The sequence below is a fragment of the Rhopalosiphum maidis genome, chromosome 2, assembly GCF_003676215.2.
Source record: "Rhopalosiphum maidis isolate BTI-1 chromosome 2, ASM367621v3, whole genome shotgun sequence".
NCBI lineage: Eukaryota > Metazoa > Arthropoda > Insecta > Hemiptera > Aphididae > Rhopalosiphum > Rhopalosiphum maidis.
In genome coordinates, this window is record NC_040878.1 from 30,119,429 (window position 1) to 30,133,626 (window position 14,198).

At 28.9% G+C, this 14,198-nt stretch overlaps 2 protein-coding genes across 3 annotated transcripts; one reads left to right on the forward strand and one right to left on the reverse strand.

Moving 5' to 3' along the window:
• Positions 1 to 2,596: 2,596 nt before the first annotated feature.
• Positions 2,597 to 10,282, forward strand: LOC113551603 (E3 ubiquitin-protein ligase UHRF1-like). 2 transcript variants are annotated; one of them, XM_026953948.1, is made up of 13 exons: positions 2,597 to 2,878; positions 4,478 to 4,718; positions 6,649 to 6,810; positions 6,877 to 7,064; positions 7,123 to 7,472; positions 7,538 to 7,721; positions 7,783 to 8,008; positions 8,069 to 8,280; positions 8,353 to 8,496; positions 9,130 to 9,286; positions 9,350 to 9,637; positions 9,711 to 9,809; positions 9,897 to 10,282. In XM_026953948.1, exons 2-13 carry the CDS (start codon positions 4,569 to 4,571, stop codon positions 10,041 to 10,043), a joined length of 2,307 nt encoding a protein of 768 aa, XP_026809749.1. In that variant the 5' UTR covers positions 2,597 to 2,878; positions 4,478 to 4,568; the 3' UTR covers positions 10,044 to 10,282. The 2 variants fall into 2 exon arrangements, with proteins under 2 accessions (XP_026809749.1, XP_026809748.1); XM_026953947.1 differs by having other exon boundaries at positions 2,598 to 2,878; positions 6,649 to 6,819.
• A 1,239-nt stretch (positions 10,283 to 11,521) lies between these two features.
• On the reverse strand, positions 11,522 to 13,462 carry LOC113554596. The gene is made up of 4 exons (XM_026958506.1): positions 13,284 to 13,462; positions 12,106 to 12,174; positions 11,874 to 11,963; positions 11,522 to 11,781 (listed from the first exon to the last, which is right to left on the reverse strand). Exons 1-4 carry the CDS (start codon positions 13,431 to 13,433, stop codon positions 11,662 to 11,664), a joined length of 429 nt encoding a protein of 142 aa, XP_026814307.1. The 5' UTR covers positions 13,434 to 13,462; the 3' UTR covers positions 11,522 to 11,661.
• Between the last annotated feature and the right edge of the window lie 736 nt (positions 13,463 to 14,198).

Sequence of the window (14,198 nt, forward strand, 5' to 3'; positions counted from 1 at the left end):
TTATTATTTTCTTAGTAAATTGTACTTGAAAATGCATTATCTATATTTGGCAATGCATATGCAATATTAACATTTCAATTATAATATCTTTATAAATTTCATAAACAAATCAACTGATTTTTATTGTTAAGCATTTAAAAAAAAAACTTTGAAATGTTCAATATAATATTTAATATTTAAAAGTGATTTGTACTTGGTTTATTTATTGCTATATTTATTAAGGTAAATTTAAACTTATAAAAGATTATTGAAACCAGAAGTTGGATTTAGTAATATTATTAATTAGGAGCCTGAAAATTCTTAATTGAGAAGATTAATCAATGCTGCTCAAAGTTCTAGTTTGGAAATAGTACTGAAAGGTTAAATTAAGCTATTAAATAAAGTAGGTAAAACATTAGTCAAACAATTGAGTAGATGGGTTAGGGGGATGTATAAAAATATGTGAACATAAAATTATAAAATTATTATTTACACAAGTGGAACCTGTTGACAGACAATATACCATTAAACTGTGTATATCAATGGTTAATTAATTGAATTATAATTTATCAATGAAAGTAATATATATATATATATATTCATATATTTGTTTACCTTTAGATTTTTCATATTGTTGGCCTTTTGCCATACATAATAAATAATGATATAGCAAAAATGTAATAAAAAAAAAAAAAACTGTTTAAATAATTTGATTTTATAAAAATTATAAGCATAAAGCTATTTGTGTCAAGAAAATGCATATCCTTGAAAACAAATGTTCACATATAACCAATAGGTAGGTATTTAAAATTTTCACCAAATGTTTATGTAAGCATTTCTTAAACATAATATAATTTTTTAATAGTTTTCTTCTTATTGATCTATTTATTAGTGTTTAAAAGTTTTAATTTCTTTAAAATTTAATACACGGTTTGAAGGTTGCAAATTATTTGTAATTGGAAATTCAAAAATAAATATTTGATTTGAAAATTAAAGACAAGAAATCCTCCTCATAAGATATTCTGCTTCTAATAAAAATAAGGAATATAGGTATCACAAAGTTATATCAAGTTTTTATAAGCATTTTTAATTTTTATGGAATTGAATAATAACATACATTTACTATATACATTACTCCTCAAACAGTTTTTGAAATTTTGTTGTAATTCATAAACAAATATTACTATATAATTATTTGTAATTTTCACAAACATCTTTATATATGATATTTTTTTATACTTGGACTTGGTATAGTTATTTAACTTTAAATATTTTCATTTTTTTTTGTAATATTTTAGTATTTGAAAATTTTAATTTTATTTTGGTTTTTTCTCTATATACTGAAAATGCTTGAAAATGTTATACAAGCAGGACCGGATTTAGTGGGTGGGGTGGAACACCCCTAATTTAAGATACCTGTTTCATTATAGTCAACAATTTCGTCGTTTTGACATAGTAGTCATGAGTCAGCAATTATGTTTTATAATTATGTATGAATATTCAAATATTATTTATTATATTAAATAATAATAACTTAAAATAAAACAAATTAAGTAATCAAAAATATTTATATAAAATTTAATAAAATATATTTGATTTGATAGTTAATACTTATATTTGTGTAGTTGTATTTATAGATTACTATCTACCTGCTGCTGGTCAGCAACATACCTAACTAAAAATATAAAATATTGCCTTTATAAGTCGACACTTTATTATTTATATATCATCATCAATTCATTTTGTGTAAACCAAATATATTATATATTTGTTTTATGCTGCTAGTGTTCTATATATAGGTACAACTGCAAACTACAGTAAGTTAAAAATTTGTTGAAACCTATTGAAGGAAAATCAGATTCAAATTTAATTTATTGAATATAGAATTACATTAATAGAATAAACCTATAATTTTTATTTTGTTTTACTTTGTTAATACCCAGTAAATTGTTTAGAGTATGTCAGTGCACTGTTTTCTCTTTTTGGCCCATGCACAACATAAACAAAATACTTTTATGCAGAATCATTTTTTTTTTTTTTGAGCACCTCAACCTAACCTAATTTTATCTTTAAAATCACCCATTACAAAAACAATAGAAAATAATATTTTTGAGGGGAAGTTATATTGTTGTATGTGTATGTTACTGTATAAGTAAAATAATTACTTAAGTAGCTAATACTAGTACTAGTCATGTCAATAGTCTCGTAACATTTCCTCGGAATACTAAGTAAAAATTAAAGTCTATGTACTTTCAATTATATTATATAGAAAAATATAAATATTTTTCTATATTTAGTTTCACAATAATAATTAATAGATAGTATGATTTGTTTTCCAAATTTTAACAATAATAACAATTAACGATTCAAATATTTAATACTAAAAAAGTAATAAAACTATAATAAAAAATCAATATTTAAAATTTGTCATGATATTTATATATTTTTTTATCATAATATATAAATACAGACAACACAGTTGTGAATTTGTGATAATATGGAAATATGACTTATAGCGAACCTAGCGGATAACTTGAAATATTTACAAAATTGGGACGTTGAGAATCCTGATATTAATCACATATAATCAGTAATCGTAGTCGTGTTGTCAGTTAACCAGGTTTACCTTTATTTATACCATTTTGGCGCGGATTTCTACGGTCAACATTGTCTCACACTCACACCGTCCCGCCAAAATCATTTTGTGTTTTCATTTTGTTTGTTTACGGGCCTAGAGCTCCCCTTTGTCAATTTCAATAGTCAGTCGTCAGTCCGCCATTTTCATCCCTGTTCAGTGCACTGATTCTGTCTACTGCTAGTATTTCAGTATCTACGTTTCTTTTTTTTTTATTCTGTCGTGACGAAGAACGATGATGATCAACCGTGTTTCGTGAAAAAGGTAAAAATGAATATTTCGTAGCTCGGTGGACTTGTTTCCTCAGGACGCATTATCCTTGATTTTATTTTGATAATTAGAGGAGGGATCCAACATTTTTTAAAGCAATAATAAATATTTTAATACATTTATGTTAAAAAAAACTTTTATTAGTGTAAATTTACTTACTTATAATTGAAAAATATATGTGCATAGAGGGTTTTTATTTTTATTGGTATTTAATGTATCAAAGTAGGTTGAAAGTATGCTGCATACAAACTGAGTTCCAATAAAACCTTTTAGGATGAATTGAGTCCCTGGTTGTTTTAAGGAATATCATATTAATTGAGTCCGTGTTCTAATAAACTTTGTATAAAATTAATAATTATATCAATGATATCACATTGTTGTCTTCATATACATACATTATGGTTGGTTTTATATTATTTTACTTAAATTAATCCTTGGACTTAATTAGTATATTATTTTTTCTACGTTCAGATATTCGGACTCAATTAGCATATTTATGTTTTTAATTAGCAAGTTATGTTAAAATGTATTCTTAAAAAATATTTTACCTATTTAAAATTTATGAACAGAATTTTAATTGCCTAGAATATTGTTTAGGAAATAATTCTATTGCATAAGTTTTCTAAGTAGAATTTAATTTCACAATGAATATTTAATTATATACTTATCCATTTACACACATAATTGTCATTTTCTAATAAAATTGTATTACTTTTGTAACAAAAAAATAAAAGTAAATTAATAATCTAGTTAGTAGTTAATTAACTAGGGTTTGATAAACTCTGATGCGAAACAATAATAAATGACTAGGTTTGTAAGTTCTTAGTGTTCCTACACAAAGATAAAATTGAATGCATTTTACTTTTTAACTTTTGTAAATGCTTAATAAAAAACTAACATAATATAGTTAATTTGTATAAATTTTTATTAATAATACAAAATATAGTATGGTAGGTATCCATTTTGTTAAATTAAGCACTCGTGAATTATTAAAATTTGGATTTTAAGTAAAAAATAATGTTTTTATGCAACATAAATAATAATTTAATAATAATTTTTTTTAAATTTATCCTTTGTGATTACAATTAGTTTTGACAGTTATTTAATACAATAAATTTTATTCACAAAAACTACACTTAAGTGGTCTGTCCAAAGTCTTAAATAAAAAAAATGTATTACTAATTTTTTTAGAAATATACTTTAAATTTTTTTTAATTTTTTTATAACTGTTTAAAAACTATTATTTACTAGTTACTTAAGACACTTATTAATTGTTATAATTATATAAAGGTACTATATGGTATTTATTTATGTATTACTATATAGTCTATTCCAAAAAGTCTAGAAAAAATCGCGTAGGCAGGTCCGCTGTTATTGGCTACAATTATCAGTACTCGTCATGTTCTGTCGGCGATTAGACAACCAGCAGATCACATGACATACCTGCTTGAAATCAGACGCGTTTTGGTCGTACATTTTTCCAGACTTATTTGGAATAGAGTATAGTAATAAAAGGAAAAGACAGGCCTCCCTAGCTATCTCTTAGAACAGCCACTTGTGTGTTTTTAAATTTTAACCAATCACTATTTGCAGGATAGTACCTCCATTGTTGAAGTGACGCCAGCGAATAACTGAAGATTAATTTTTGGATAGTACTGATTGCAATAGTCAAGTTTCCACAGTCATGTACGTGCAAGTGAGAATGATGGACACTGGTGTGTCGGTCACAATACCCACATCCAGGACAACAGTGCTCAAAGAGTTCAAAAAACTTGTAGAGGAAAAATTTAATATCAAGCCAGAAAATCAAAGATTGTTTTTTGCCGGCAAGCAAGTAAGAACAACTGATTGATTGAATGTAACTTTTCTGGTTCAAATTCCTGATATGTCTAGAAATAGTTTAATTTTATCATGTTAAGCGAGAATGTCATTAATATGGTTTTTTTATGGCACTGGCATGCACAGACTAATATTTATTAATGATGTCTGATATCGCTTTTTATATTTTTATTTCAAGCATGCTTGCTTCCATCTTAGTAAAAATTATCAATTTAATATATAGGTATTAGCAACATAGTCTATCTAGATAGCCATTAATACAATGTGTAACTTATAATTTCCGTGAGAATTTAGAAATAAGCACCAACAGTTTTGATGCTGGTTCAGTATATACAACTTTATTATAAAAGTAAATTTGTATATCATTCATAATCAATATAATCTTGATGAATTGCATTAAGAATATGTCATTATTGACGAAAATTTACTGTTTTGTATTACTTCAACTTAAATTATAGTATCCAAATTTTATATGTTCAAATTCTACATACTGCATAGAATGTTCATGTAATTTGTATTAGTTTTGTAATATATTCATTGGATTACCCTGTATATACTCAATTATCTAGTTTTATGAAGGCCAAACTCTTCTATCAACAAAGATTATTATATTCTCTTATCGCAATAAGTATAGGTTTTATTATTTAATTTTTCTAGTTATTAGCTCATGTTATAAGTATGATATTACACTTGTGTATAATAAATAATCATACAAATAAAATATATACACATAGCTTATCTATTATGAAAATTATGTTGTGATTCTAAAACCAGCTAATTTACTACATTCATTATTAACCATTGTTCTGTGCTATTATATTCACTATTATGCTTCATCAAAACTGATGAATATCATTCATAAAATTCTAAATTGATAGTTTAAAAAAAAAAAATATTATCTTACCATAAAAATAAATAAATTTAATAATTTGACATGGTTCAAGGTAGTGAGTCATAACTTCATAAGTTTTGACACAATTTTGGGTTATAACTTATAATTTTAAAATGAGAGTATATTCCACTAGTTGGTGCACTATTTATTATGGTACATCCAGGGCACTCATCAATTTTTCAACTACAGCACTATAAATAATTTTGGGCTCTCATTGTATAATAGTATTAATAATAATTGTAATATCTAATATTTAATTTATATTAAATGTTAGGTATTATAGTCACCCTAAAATAAGTTGAAAACACATATGTACATTAATTTATTGCAGTTTAATATAAAAATCAACATTTTTTTAAAAAGTATTTACAGAATATTTATGAATAATTAAATACAATGTAAATTATTCATTTTAATCTTATAAGATAAAAATAATATACATATATACTCAGTTTCAAATAAAAAGATTTGTGTGTAAATGACCAAATTATGTTCCGTTTGTCATTGGAATTGATCGTCTGCCGTTGGTCGTGACGCGAGCTCGCCCGTCGAGAACTAGATCGTTTGACAGCTGACATATATATATACATTTGTACATTCAATAAATTTATTATTATATAAGTAATGATTTGACGGTCAATGTAAAAATAATACGCTACTCCGTGACTGAGCGCAATTACATTGATGTGCGGCTCGTTAGCCACGCCCCCCATGTGTAACACAAGTCTTATTTGAAACAGAGTATAGATTGTTACTCAAAGTTTCCACGGTGTTTATAAATCCCCCATCCCCTAATTTTTGGGGGCCCTGAGTACATCATATGTATTGAATACATTTATACGTCATATTACTTACTTAAATGAATGATCTTCTTAAACACTCGTTATAGTTTACTTGTGCTTAGTTTAAGGCTTGTGTATATGTTTAAGTTTTTTAATTTGCTTATATAGATATGTGATAAATATAATTTATATATTTTGAATTTATGTAATTTTATTAGTTCTCAACAATTATTGTAATATTTATGTTTCAGCTGGAAGACCAATATAGGTTATTTGATTATAGTATAAATGTAAATGATGTCATTCAATTAATGGTTAGAGTTGCAGAAATAAGCTCTCCAAAAAAATCAAAAGTTACAATAAGTTCAAAAAAAGATGCGCCTACTCCGAGTTGTTCTACCACCAGTTCAATAGTAAATGAAGTAAATATTTTATAGTCACCTAAACTTTACACATTTATTATTCTATTTTTTTTTTAGGATGATTCTGAGGAAAGTAAATATTTTAAAGTCGGTGACTATGTTGATGTAAAAGATTATACTTACGGGTCATGGTTTATTAGTAAATTGATCAAGATTAAAAAAGACAACTGTTTAGTAAATAAACCGAATGATCCTAAAAGTCCAGTAGAAAACGATGGGCTAATTTATGTTGCAGAGATCTTAGGGTAAATATTGTTATAGTTATTTTTTTTATATTTCAACTATTGATAAATATTTAATTAGATGTCCCGAAGAATCTCCCATTGAAGTACAATTGCAAGAAATACGGCCTCATGCTTTAGATATTTTGTCTTTTGAAAATTTAAAACCAAATGATAGAGTTCTCATGAATTATAATGCCGATTATCCTCAAGAACGCGGTTATTGGTATGATGTTCTGGTAAAACAAGTAAAAACTAATAGAAGAGGCCGTAATGTTATTGGAGATGTAACTGTTGGGTTAGATAATGCAGTGTTAAAAAATTGTCATTTAATGTTTCTTGATGACATCTATAAAATAAAACCCTATCAGTTGCTTTCGGAGCGGACACCAGAAGACGATAAAATTATGCAAGCTAAACCTGTTGTCATGAGTAATTAAAAGTAAAATGTACTTTATTTTAAAAAAAAATATTTAATTTATATTACTCTTGTAAAGGAGCGGCTGCCTTATATTGTATCAAGTGCAAAGACAATGTGAACAAATCATGTAAGGAATGTGGGTGTCGGGTTTGTGGTGGTAAAGATAACGAAGATAAACAGTTAATGTGTGATGAATGTAATCATCCTTACCATATGGAATGTCTTACGCCACCTTTAAAAGAAACGCCACGTGATGATTGGTTAGTCAGTTTTTTTTATTAATTTATATTAATGTTTTGATGTGCTGTTAAAATGTTAAAGGTATTGTCCGTTATGTAAAAATGATGAAAATGAAATTGTCAAAGCTGGTGAAAAATTAAAAGCTTCAAAGAAAAAGACACCAGAATCTATGTCAACATCAAAAAGAGACTGGGGTAAGGGTATGGCATGTGTTGGAAGAACAAAAAAGTGTAATATTGTGCCATCAAACCATTTTGGCCCTATTCCTGGCGTTGAGGTTGGGACTGCATGGTTATTCCGTGTACAAGTAAGAGGAAAAACTATTTTTTAAGCTTTTACAATGTTTTAATAAATGTTATACTCTTAGGTGTCCGAAGCTGGCATTCACCGTCCTCCTGTTGGAGGAATACATGGTAGAGATAATCAGGGTGCGTTTAGCATTGTGTTAAGTGGTGGTTATGAAGATGATGTTGACAATGGTGATGTGTTTTTGTATACTGGTTCTGGTGGACGTGATTTGTCAGGAAATAAACGTACTGCTCTGCAGAGTTGTGACCAAGAATTGACGCGTTATAATAGGTATACAATTCTCTTAATACAAAACTTTATATGTACATTTTTTGATAATAATTTTAAAATTTTATATTTTAGAGCTTTGGCACTTAATTGCAATGCAAAAATAGATAGTGAAAAAGGAGCTACAGCTGTAGATTGGAAAAAAGGCAAACCAGTTAGAGTCGTACGAAATTATAAACTTCGTAAACATTCAAAATTTGCACCAGAGTATGGAAATCGGTATGATAGAAAGATAACATCAAATTAAAAAATTAAAAATATAATTGGCCTAAGCTATTATCCACAATTTTAGAATTAACAAGTTGCAATTTTAATTTGATTAATAAGATGTATTAATTTAAACTATTAGTCTGCAACCAGCGGTCTATGCTGCTAATGTATACGGCCCATTTTAAATTTCAGAACGATAAATTTTTTTTTATATATTTCATTATTTTAAAGTCTTAAATAGTATTTTTTTTTCATAATGAATAATTTAAGAATATAACATTTTTATTTTTATCCACTTGCAAACTCTCTAATTCATGAATGTGGCTTGAGAGTCTAATAAGGTTGCTAATCACTGATTTTTTATCATAATAAAAAAAAACTATATATAACTTTGGTTTATGGTACTAGAAATAAACCAGAATTTAACTGATAGAAAATGCATGGCTAATTTGTTAAATGTATTAAACAATCTAGGAACATTTGATTTAATGGTTAAAAATTTAAATATATTCATTTCTTCAGCACTTATTTTTTATTTGACTGTTTCTTTACTAGGTTTTTTTTAATTTTGCTGATAAAAATTTGAAAAGTATTGAAAAAATCTATAAAGGTTTAAAATAGTTAAAATTATTAATTTTATAGGTATGATGGTATTTATAAAGTAATAAAATATTATCCTGAAACTGGAATATCAGGATTCACTGTATGGCGTTTTGTTCTAAAACGTGATGATCCCATGCCAGCTCCTTGGACAGCACAAGGCAAAAAGCGTATTAAGCAATTAGGTCTTAAAGTAATTGTGAGTTAAAAGTTATTATAGATAATATTGCAAATAGTGTAAATTATATCATTTGGTTTTTAGTATCCTGAAAACTATATATACACTGTTACTGACCATGACACAAAATCAAAATTACCCGAGTCTAAAAGAAAAAGGACACTGCAGGATGCTGATGTTGAGGACAATGAGCAGTGTAAGAATAATGATCAGATGAATATTTCTTTGAAAAATAAAGCCAGTAATTGCTCACAAAAAAAATCAAAAATTCAGTATAAACTTGAAAAAGAAGCAGAAACACTCATTAAAGCTGACATTGCCAATCAAAAATACTGGGAAGATTGTAAAGAATTTTTAGATAAAGGCAAAAAAGTATGTACTATATTGTAATTTGATGAGGTATTCTTCAATATTCTAACATTTTTGTTTTGGGTTACATTTTTAGGCGTTTTTGGATAGAGTTGAAGAAATGTTTTTATGTATATGTTGTCGAGATATTGTTTTTGAACCAATTACTACTGAATGTTCTCATAATATTTGTAAAGTAAGTAAAAATAGTAAAATTTAATTGTTTATTATTGCCTATTATTAAAAATATTAACTAACAATTATTATTACTAATGTTTTTCAGGGATGTCTTAGAAGATCATTCAACGCTGATGTGTTCCAATGTCCATCTTGTAGAGCAGAATTGGGCAAGAGTTATCCTATGAATGTGAATGAGAAATTAGCTAAAACTCTGCTGTATTTATTTCCAGGATATAACTTAGGTCGTTAATTGTCAATTTTCAATAACTCTGCCCATGTAAATAATAATTGATCACAGTACAAAACATAATCACTCCTTCAGAACAGGCTGTATATTAAGACGCATTTGGTGTGTTTATATTCACATTAATTTATTTTATTTACATATTAACGTTATAATACACCAAAAAGTGTTATTTTTGTATTTATAAGACACATTTATTTATATTTTGTGTATTTAATTTTATTAAAGTAACACATCAAAATTTATTTTATATCAACTTATATTTTTAATTAAGACTATTAAATATTAATGAATAATTATTTTTTTGTCTAATACCTACATATAATGTTAAATTAAGTTAAATGCATTAATAAATTAAGATAATATTTGCTATTTAGTATTTTATATTAAATTTTCATTGAATATTTAAATATTTTGATTATTTTGAGAACATTTGTGGTTCACTTTGAATTTAGGAATGCTTTAAAAGCTTAAAAAGAATGTGTTTAAAAGTTCACATTCAGCAAGGTTATGTTTATAAAGAATTTTAAAAAGATCTTATGTTAGAATAGAATAAAAATTAATAGTATTATATTAATGGTTTCATCGAGAGTGATATGGATATACTTATATTTCTAAATTACTATATATAAAAAAAAAACAACTGTAAGTAACACTTGGTTTAACTTAAAATGATAAAAATTTTGCTCTTTTGCTTGATTAATTATAAAACTTTTATACATTTTTATTAGACCATGCTTTATTTTCCAAAATTGTACTGAGAGAAAGAATAAGGACTATTTTACTGTTGGCCATACTGTTCTACATTTAAGTTTTCAGATTTTCATGTTTTTACCAATAATATAATTGTAGATTCATGTTGTATGATGAATCATAGATAATTTAGGGATTGAGATATCTTGTTTGAGGTTTACATAGAACAACTTAGGAATAGTATTAATTATTGGATAAAGTTGTAGGTACCATTAATTATACAATGCTGGACACAGCGTCGTTTATTAAGGAGTTGCAATACAACGTCGTGAGATATTAATGTATAGATTATAACATTGTTTTTAAACTTTTTGGGTCACAGAATACTTTGATTTTGAAATCAAATACACGGCTCCCATACAAATAATGATACTAATAAAAAATTGTTTAACAATTTTATTTTTAGTTTCTACTGCGGACGTGGTTCGTTTGATAATAATAAATTGACGAGTCGCGACGTATAGGTTGAAAACCACTAGATTATAATAATAGAATATAATGTGTAAATAAAAAAAAGCTGAAGGTAGGAATCGAACATCGATTAACAATATTTATTTTATCGTTACTAATCAAAACCTTAATTCTGTAAAAGATTTCCAAAAAAATATTCATACATCATTATCATCTTTAAAAATTCTATAATTTTAATGGTATTCTACACATATAAATTTAAATAAAACACATAAATAGAAAACAATATGTGTCGTTGTCGTTATAGCCATGAGATAATTTATAAAATTTGATTTAAAAAAAATATAATAGGTATTAGCATTGATAATAAATAGTATTATTTATAATAAATGGCATTTAGGTAGGTGAGTAGGTGATTACCGAAAAATATTTAAGTTGTATAGTTTTCATAGGTTTATGATTATTTTTCTATAATAGTTGTGGAATTTGGTTGAACTGTCGTAATGTTATTAACTAGTTGTATGCCGGAAGTCGTAAATTGAGTGCATATCAAACACAAACCAAATTGATAACCTAATACCTGAAAAATAAATAATTCTTTATTTGATAGGTAATAGCCAATGGATAAACCAACATGCGCTGAAATTAAATGCAATTTTCATTGATATTTACCATAAAAAGTAATTCCTTATTAACATCATAGAACCCCCACGCCGTAATTCTCACGTAACGATGAAGCAATTGATCTAAAAAATCTAGAGCCTAAATTGTTAACGAGATAAGATTGTTTACAAATACATAACTAGCAATGAACAAATAATAACTATTAATTTGACCAATAAAACAAATATGTTTACAAATATACATTAATATTATTAATTGTAAACAACTAAAATGTTCTTACCATTTTTCTTGTCTTTTCTGGAAATGAGTTTATATCATTTTCAAGCATTATTTTTGCAGTCAAGTGAACCTAAATAAAAGAATATGAACTGTAATTAATAATTGATTGTAATAATAGTCAATATAGACTATAAAGTTTAAATAGGTATGTACAATAATGAATGAATGTGATTTTGTGACACGAGGACACCCGCATTTTTTCTCCGTCTTAAAACCGTATATTAAAACAAAATTGAGATTAGCTGAACTAATTTTTTTATCTTTAATAATAGACGTGCTGACCAGTTATAAAATTTGAGTTAAATTCAACATTGTTATTCCAAGTATGTCATGGGTTTTTTTTTTTGGTAATTTGATTTTAAGGTAAGTTAGAACAATTAAATACCCTAATATTTTAAAATTTAAACTTCAATAAACTTACGAGATTCTCTATACAATTTTTTTTAACATACAATTTGATATAGTATAGTAAACTAAGCACTATTAATAGTAAGTAGTAGTTAATAATACAATAAAATGTATTGTGATCAATGGCGTAAAAATTCGGCCCTATTGGGAAAAACACTATTGTCCCTTCTCTTATTATTCGTATTAAATTTCGACAGCGATTTATTATTCGTTTAACGTTCAAAACCACACTTACTAATATTTACAGATAACATACATCATGATACATGATAATATATAAGCCAGTCAGCTTTATGATTTATACCCAACACTTGGTCGGACCGTGAGACCGGATTAAGGTGGTAGGCGGGTGGGGGGGGAGGGTCACGTCTCCGGGGCTCATGCTGTATCCGGACCTCAAACAACAATTAAAAGTTATAAATATTACGGGCATGTAACATGAAAAAAATAACATATTGATATAGATATTAAATGATTAACAATTGGGTAGGTATAATATTTTTGTCGAAATTCAGAAAAGCCTCTCATAGACTGGGGGCCCCGATGCACCCTCATTGTTTCCCCCCTCCCCATTACTGTATTTACGGCACCGGTTGTTACCCCTTATTATATATTTTATTCCGTATGACTCTCGTCGTACACGATCGGACACGGTTTATGGCGGCCATCACCACATGATGACATTCGCAGCTGTTTATCAAATATTATTACGTCGATGACGTGTGGGCATAAACATTTACAATATAATTTTAATATGGTGACTGCGCTCACCTGTGTCGCGAGCTCGTCGGCCCGGTAGCATATCCACCAGAGCCGGAACCACGCGAACGACCACGTGAACACGTCGAGCACGTACGCGTAGCGCTCGTACGCGGCGTCGAACGCGTCGCTGATGACCACCACCGAGACGATGTCGTTCATGGCGAATATCTGACAGAGGAGCAGACCGACGGTGGTGAAGAATATCGGCGCGCCGTACTCGTCGTTGAACAGCCGGACGAGCCTGACCAGACGGCAGTGCGCGTCCGACAGCCGGGCCAGCCGGTCGGCGGCGGTACACTGGTCGCGGGGGCCGCGGCCCGCGCGTAGGTCGCCGCCCAGGTCCACGGCCCGGCGGTTGACGGACGCGAACTCCTGGGCGAGCGCGCCGCACGCCGCCACGTACTGGCACTCCATCGTCGAGCCGCAGTACACGCAACAGCACAGCGGCGCCGTTGTGGTCATGGCGATGGCGGCCGTCGACATGTCCGTGAACATCCGGTACTTGAAGTGCACCATGCACAGCAGCGCCGCGGACCCGACGGTCCGGAGCCAGAACTCCAGCAGGTGTCTGCCGGACTCCACGGTCCGGCCGCAGCCGCGCTTCAGCTCGTCCGCGAAACGCGCGCTGTGCCCGGCGCTTATCAACCTGCGGCAGACGAGACACTCATATAACGTTTGTGCCGTGACCGTGTGCGCGCATATGGACCGCGATATACTGCACGCGGATTGCAGTTGGGTGTTTTACATGTCGTCAATCATCATATTATGCGGTGTTATCGTTTATCGCGCGATAACCGGGCCCGCCGTAACGATTTTTCCACGCATCATGTTATATGGGGGTATATTTAATGTATTTTATGTATTTGTGCGAAATGTAAACCGAATATTACCGCGCAACGATTATAGGTATTTATACATTCAGAG

Bases quoted from the DNA above. Each gene is read 5' to 3' on its own strand.
- LOC113551603 (XM_026953947.1), top strand. From the start codon at position 4,569: ATGTACGTGCAAGTGAGAATGATGGACACTGGTGTGTCGGTCACAATA. The intron at 4,719-6,648 runs GTAAGAACAACT...TTTATGTTTCAG, and splicing joins TGTTTTTTGCCGGCAAGCAA to CTGGAAGACCAATATAGGTT. The intron at 7,065-7,122 runs GTAAATATTGTT...ATATTTAATTAG, and splicing joins TATGTTGCAGAGATCTTAGG to ATGTCCCGAAGAATCTCCCA.
- LOC113554596 (XM_026958506.1), bottom strand. From the start codon at position 13,433: ATGAACGACATCGTCTCGGTGGTGGTCATCAGCGACGCGTTCGACGCC. The intron at 12,175-13,283 runs GTGAGCGCAGTC...TCTTTTATTTAG, and splicing joins CCGACGAGCTCGCGACACAG to GTTCACTTGACTGCAAAAAT. The intron at 11,964-12,105 runs GTAAGAACATTT...TTAACAATTTAG, and splicing joins CAGAAAAGACAAGAAAAATG to GCTCTAGATTTTTTAGATCA.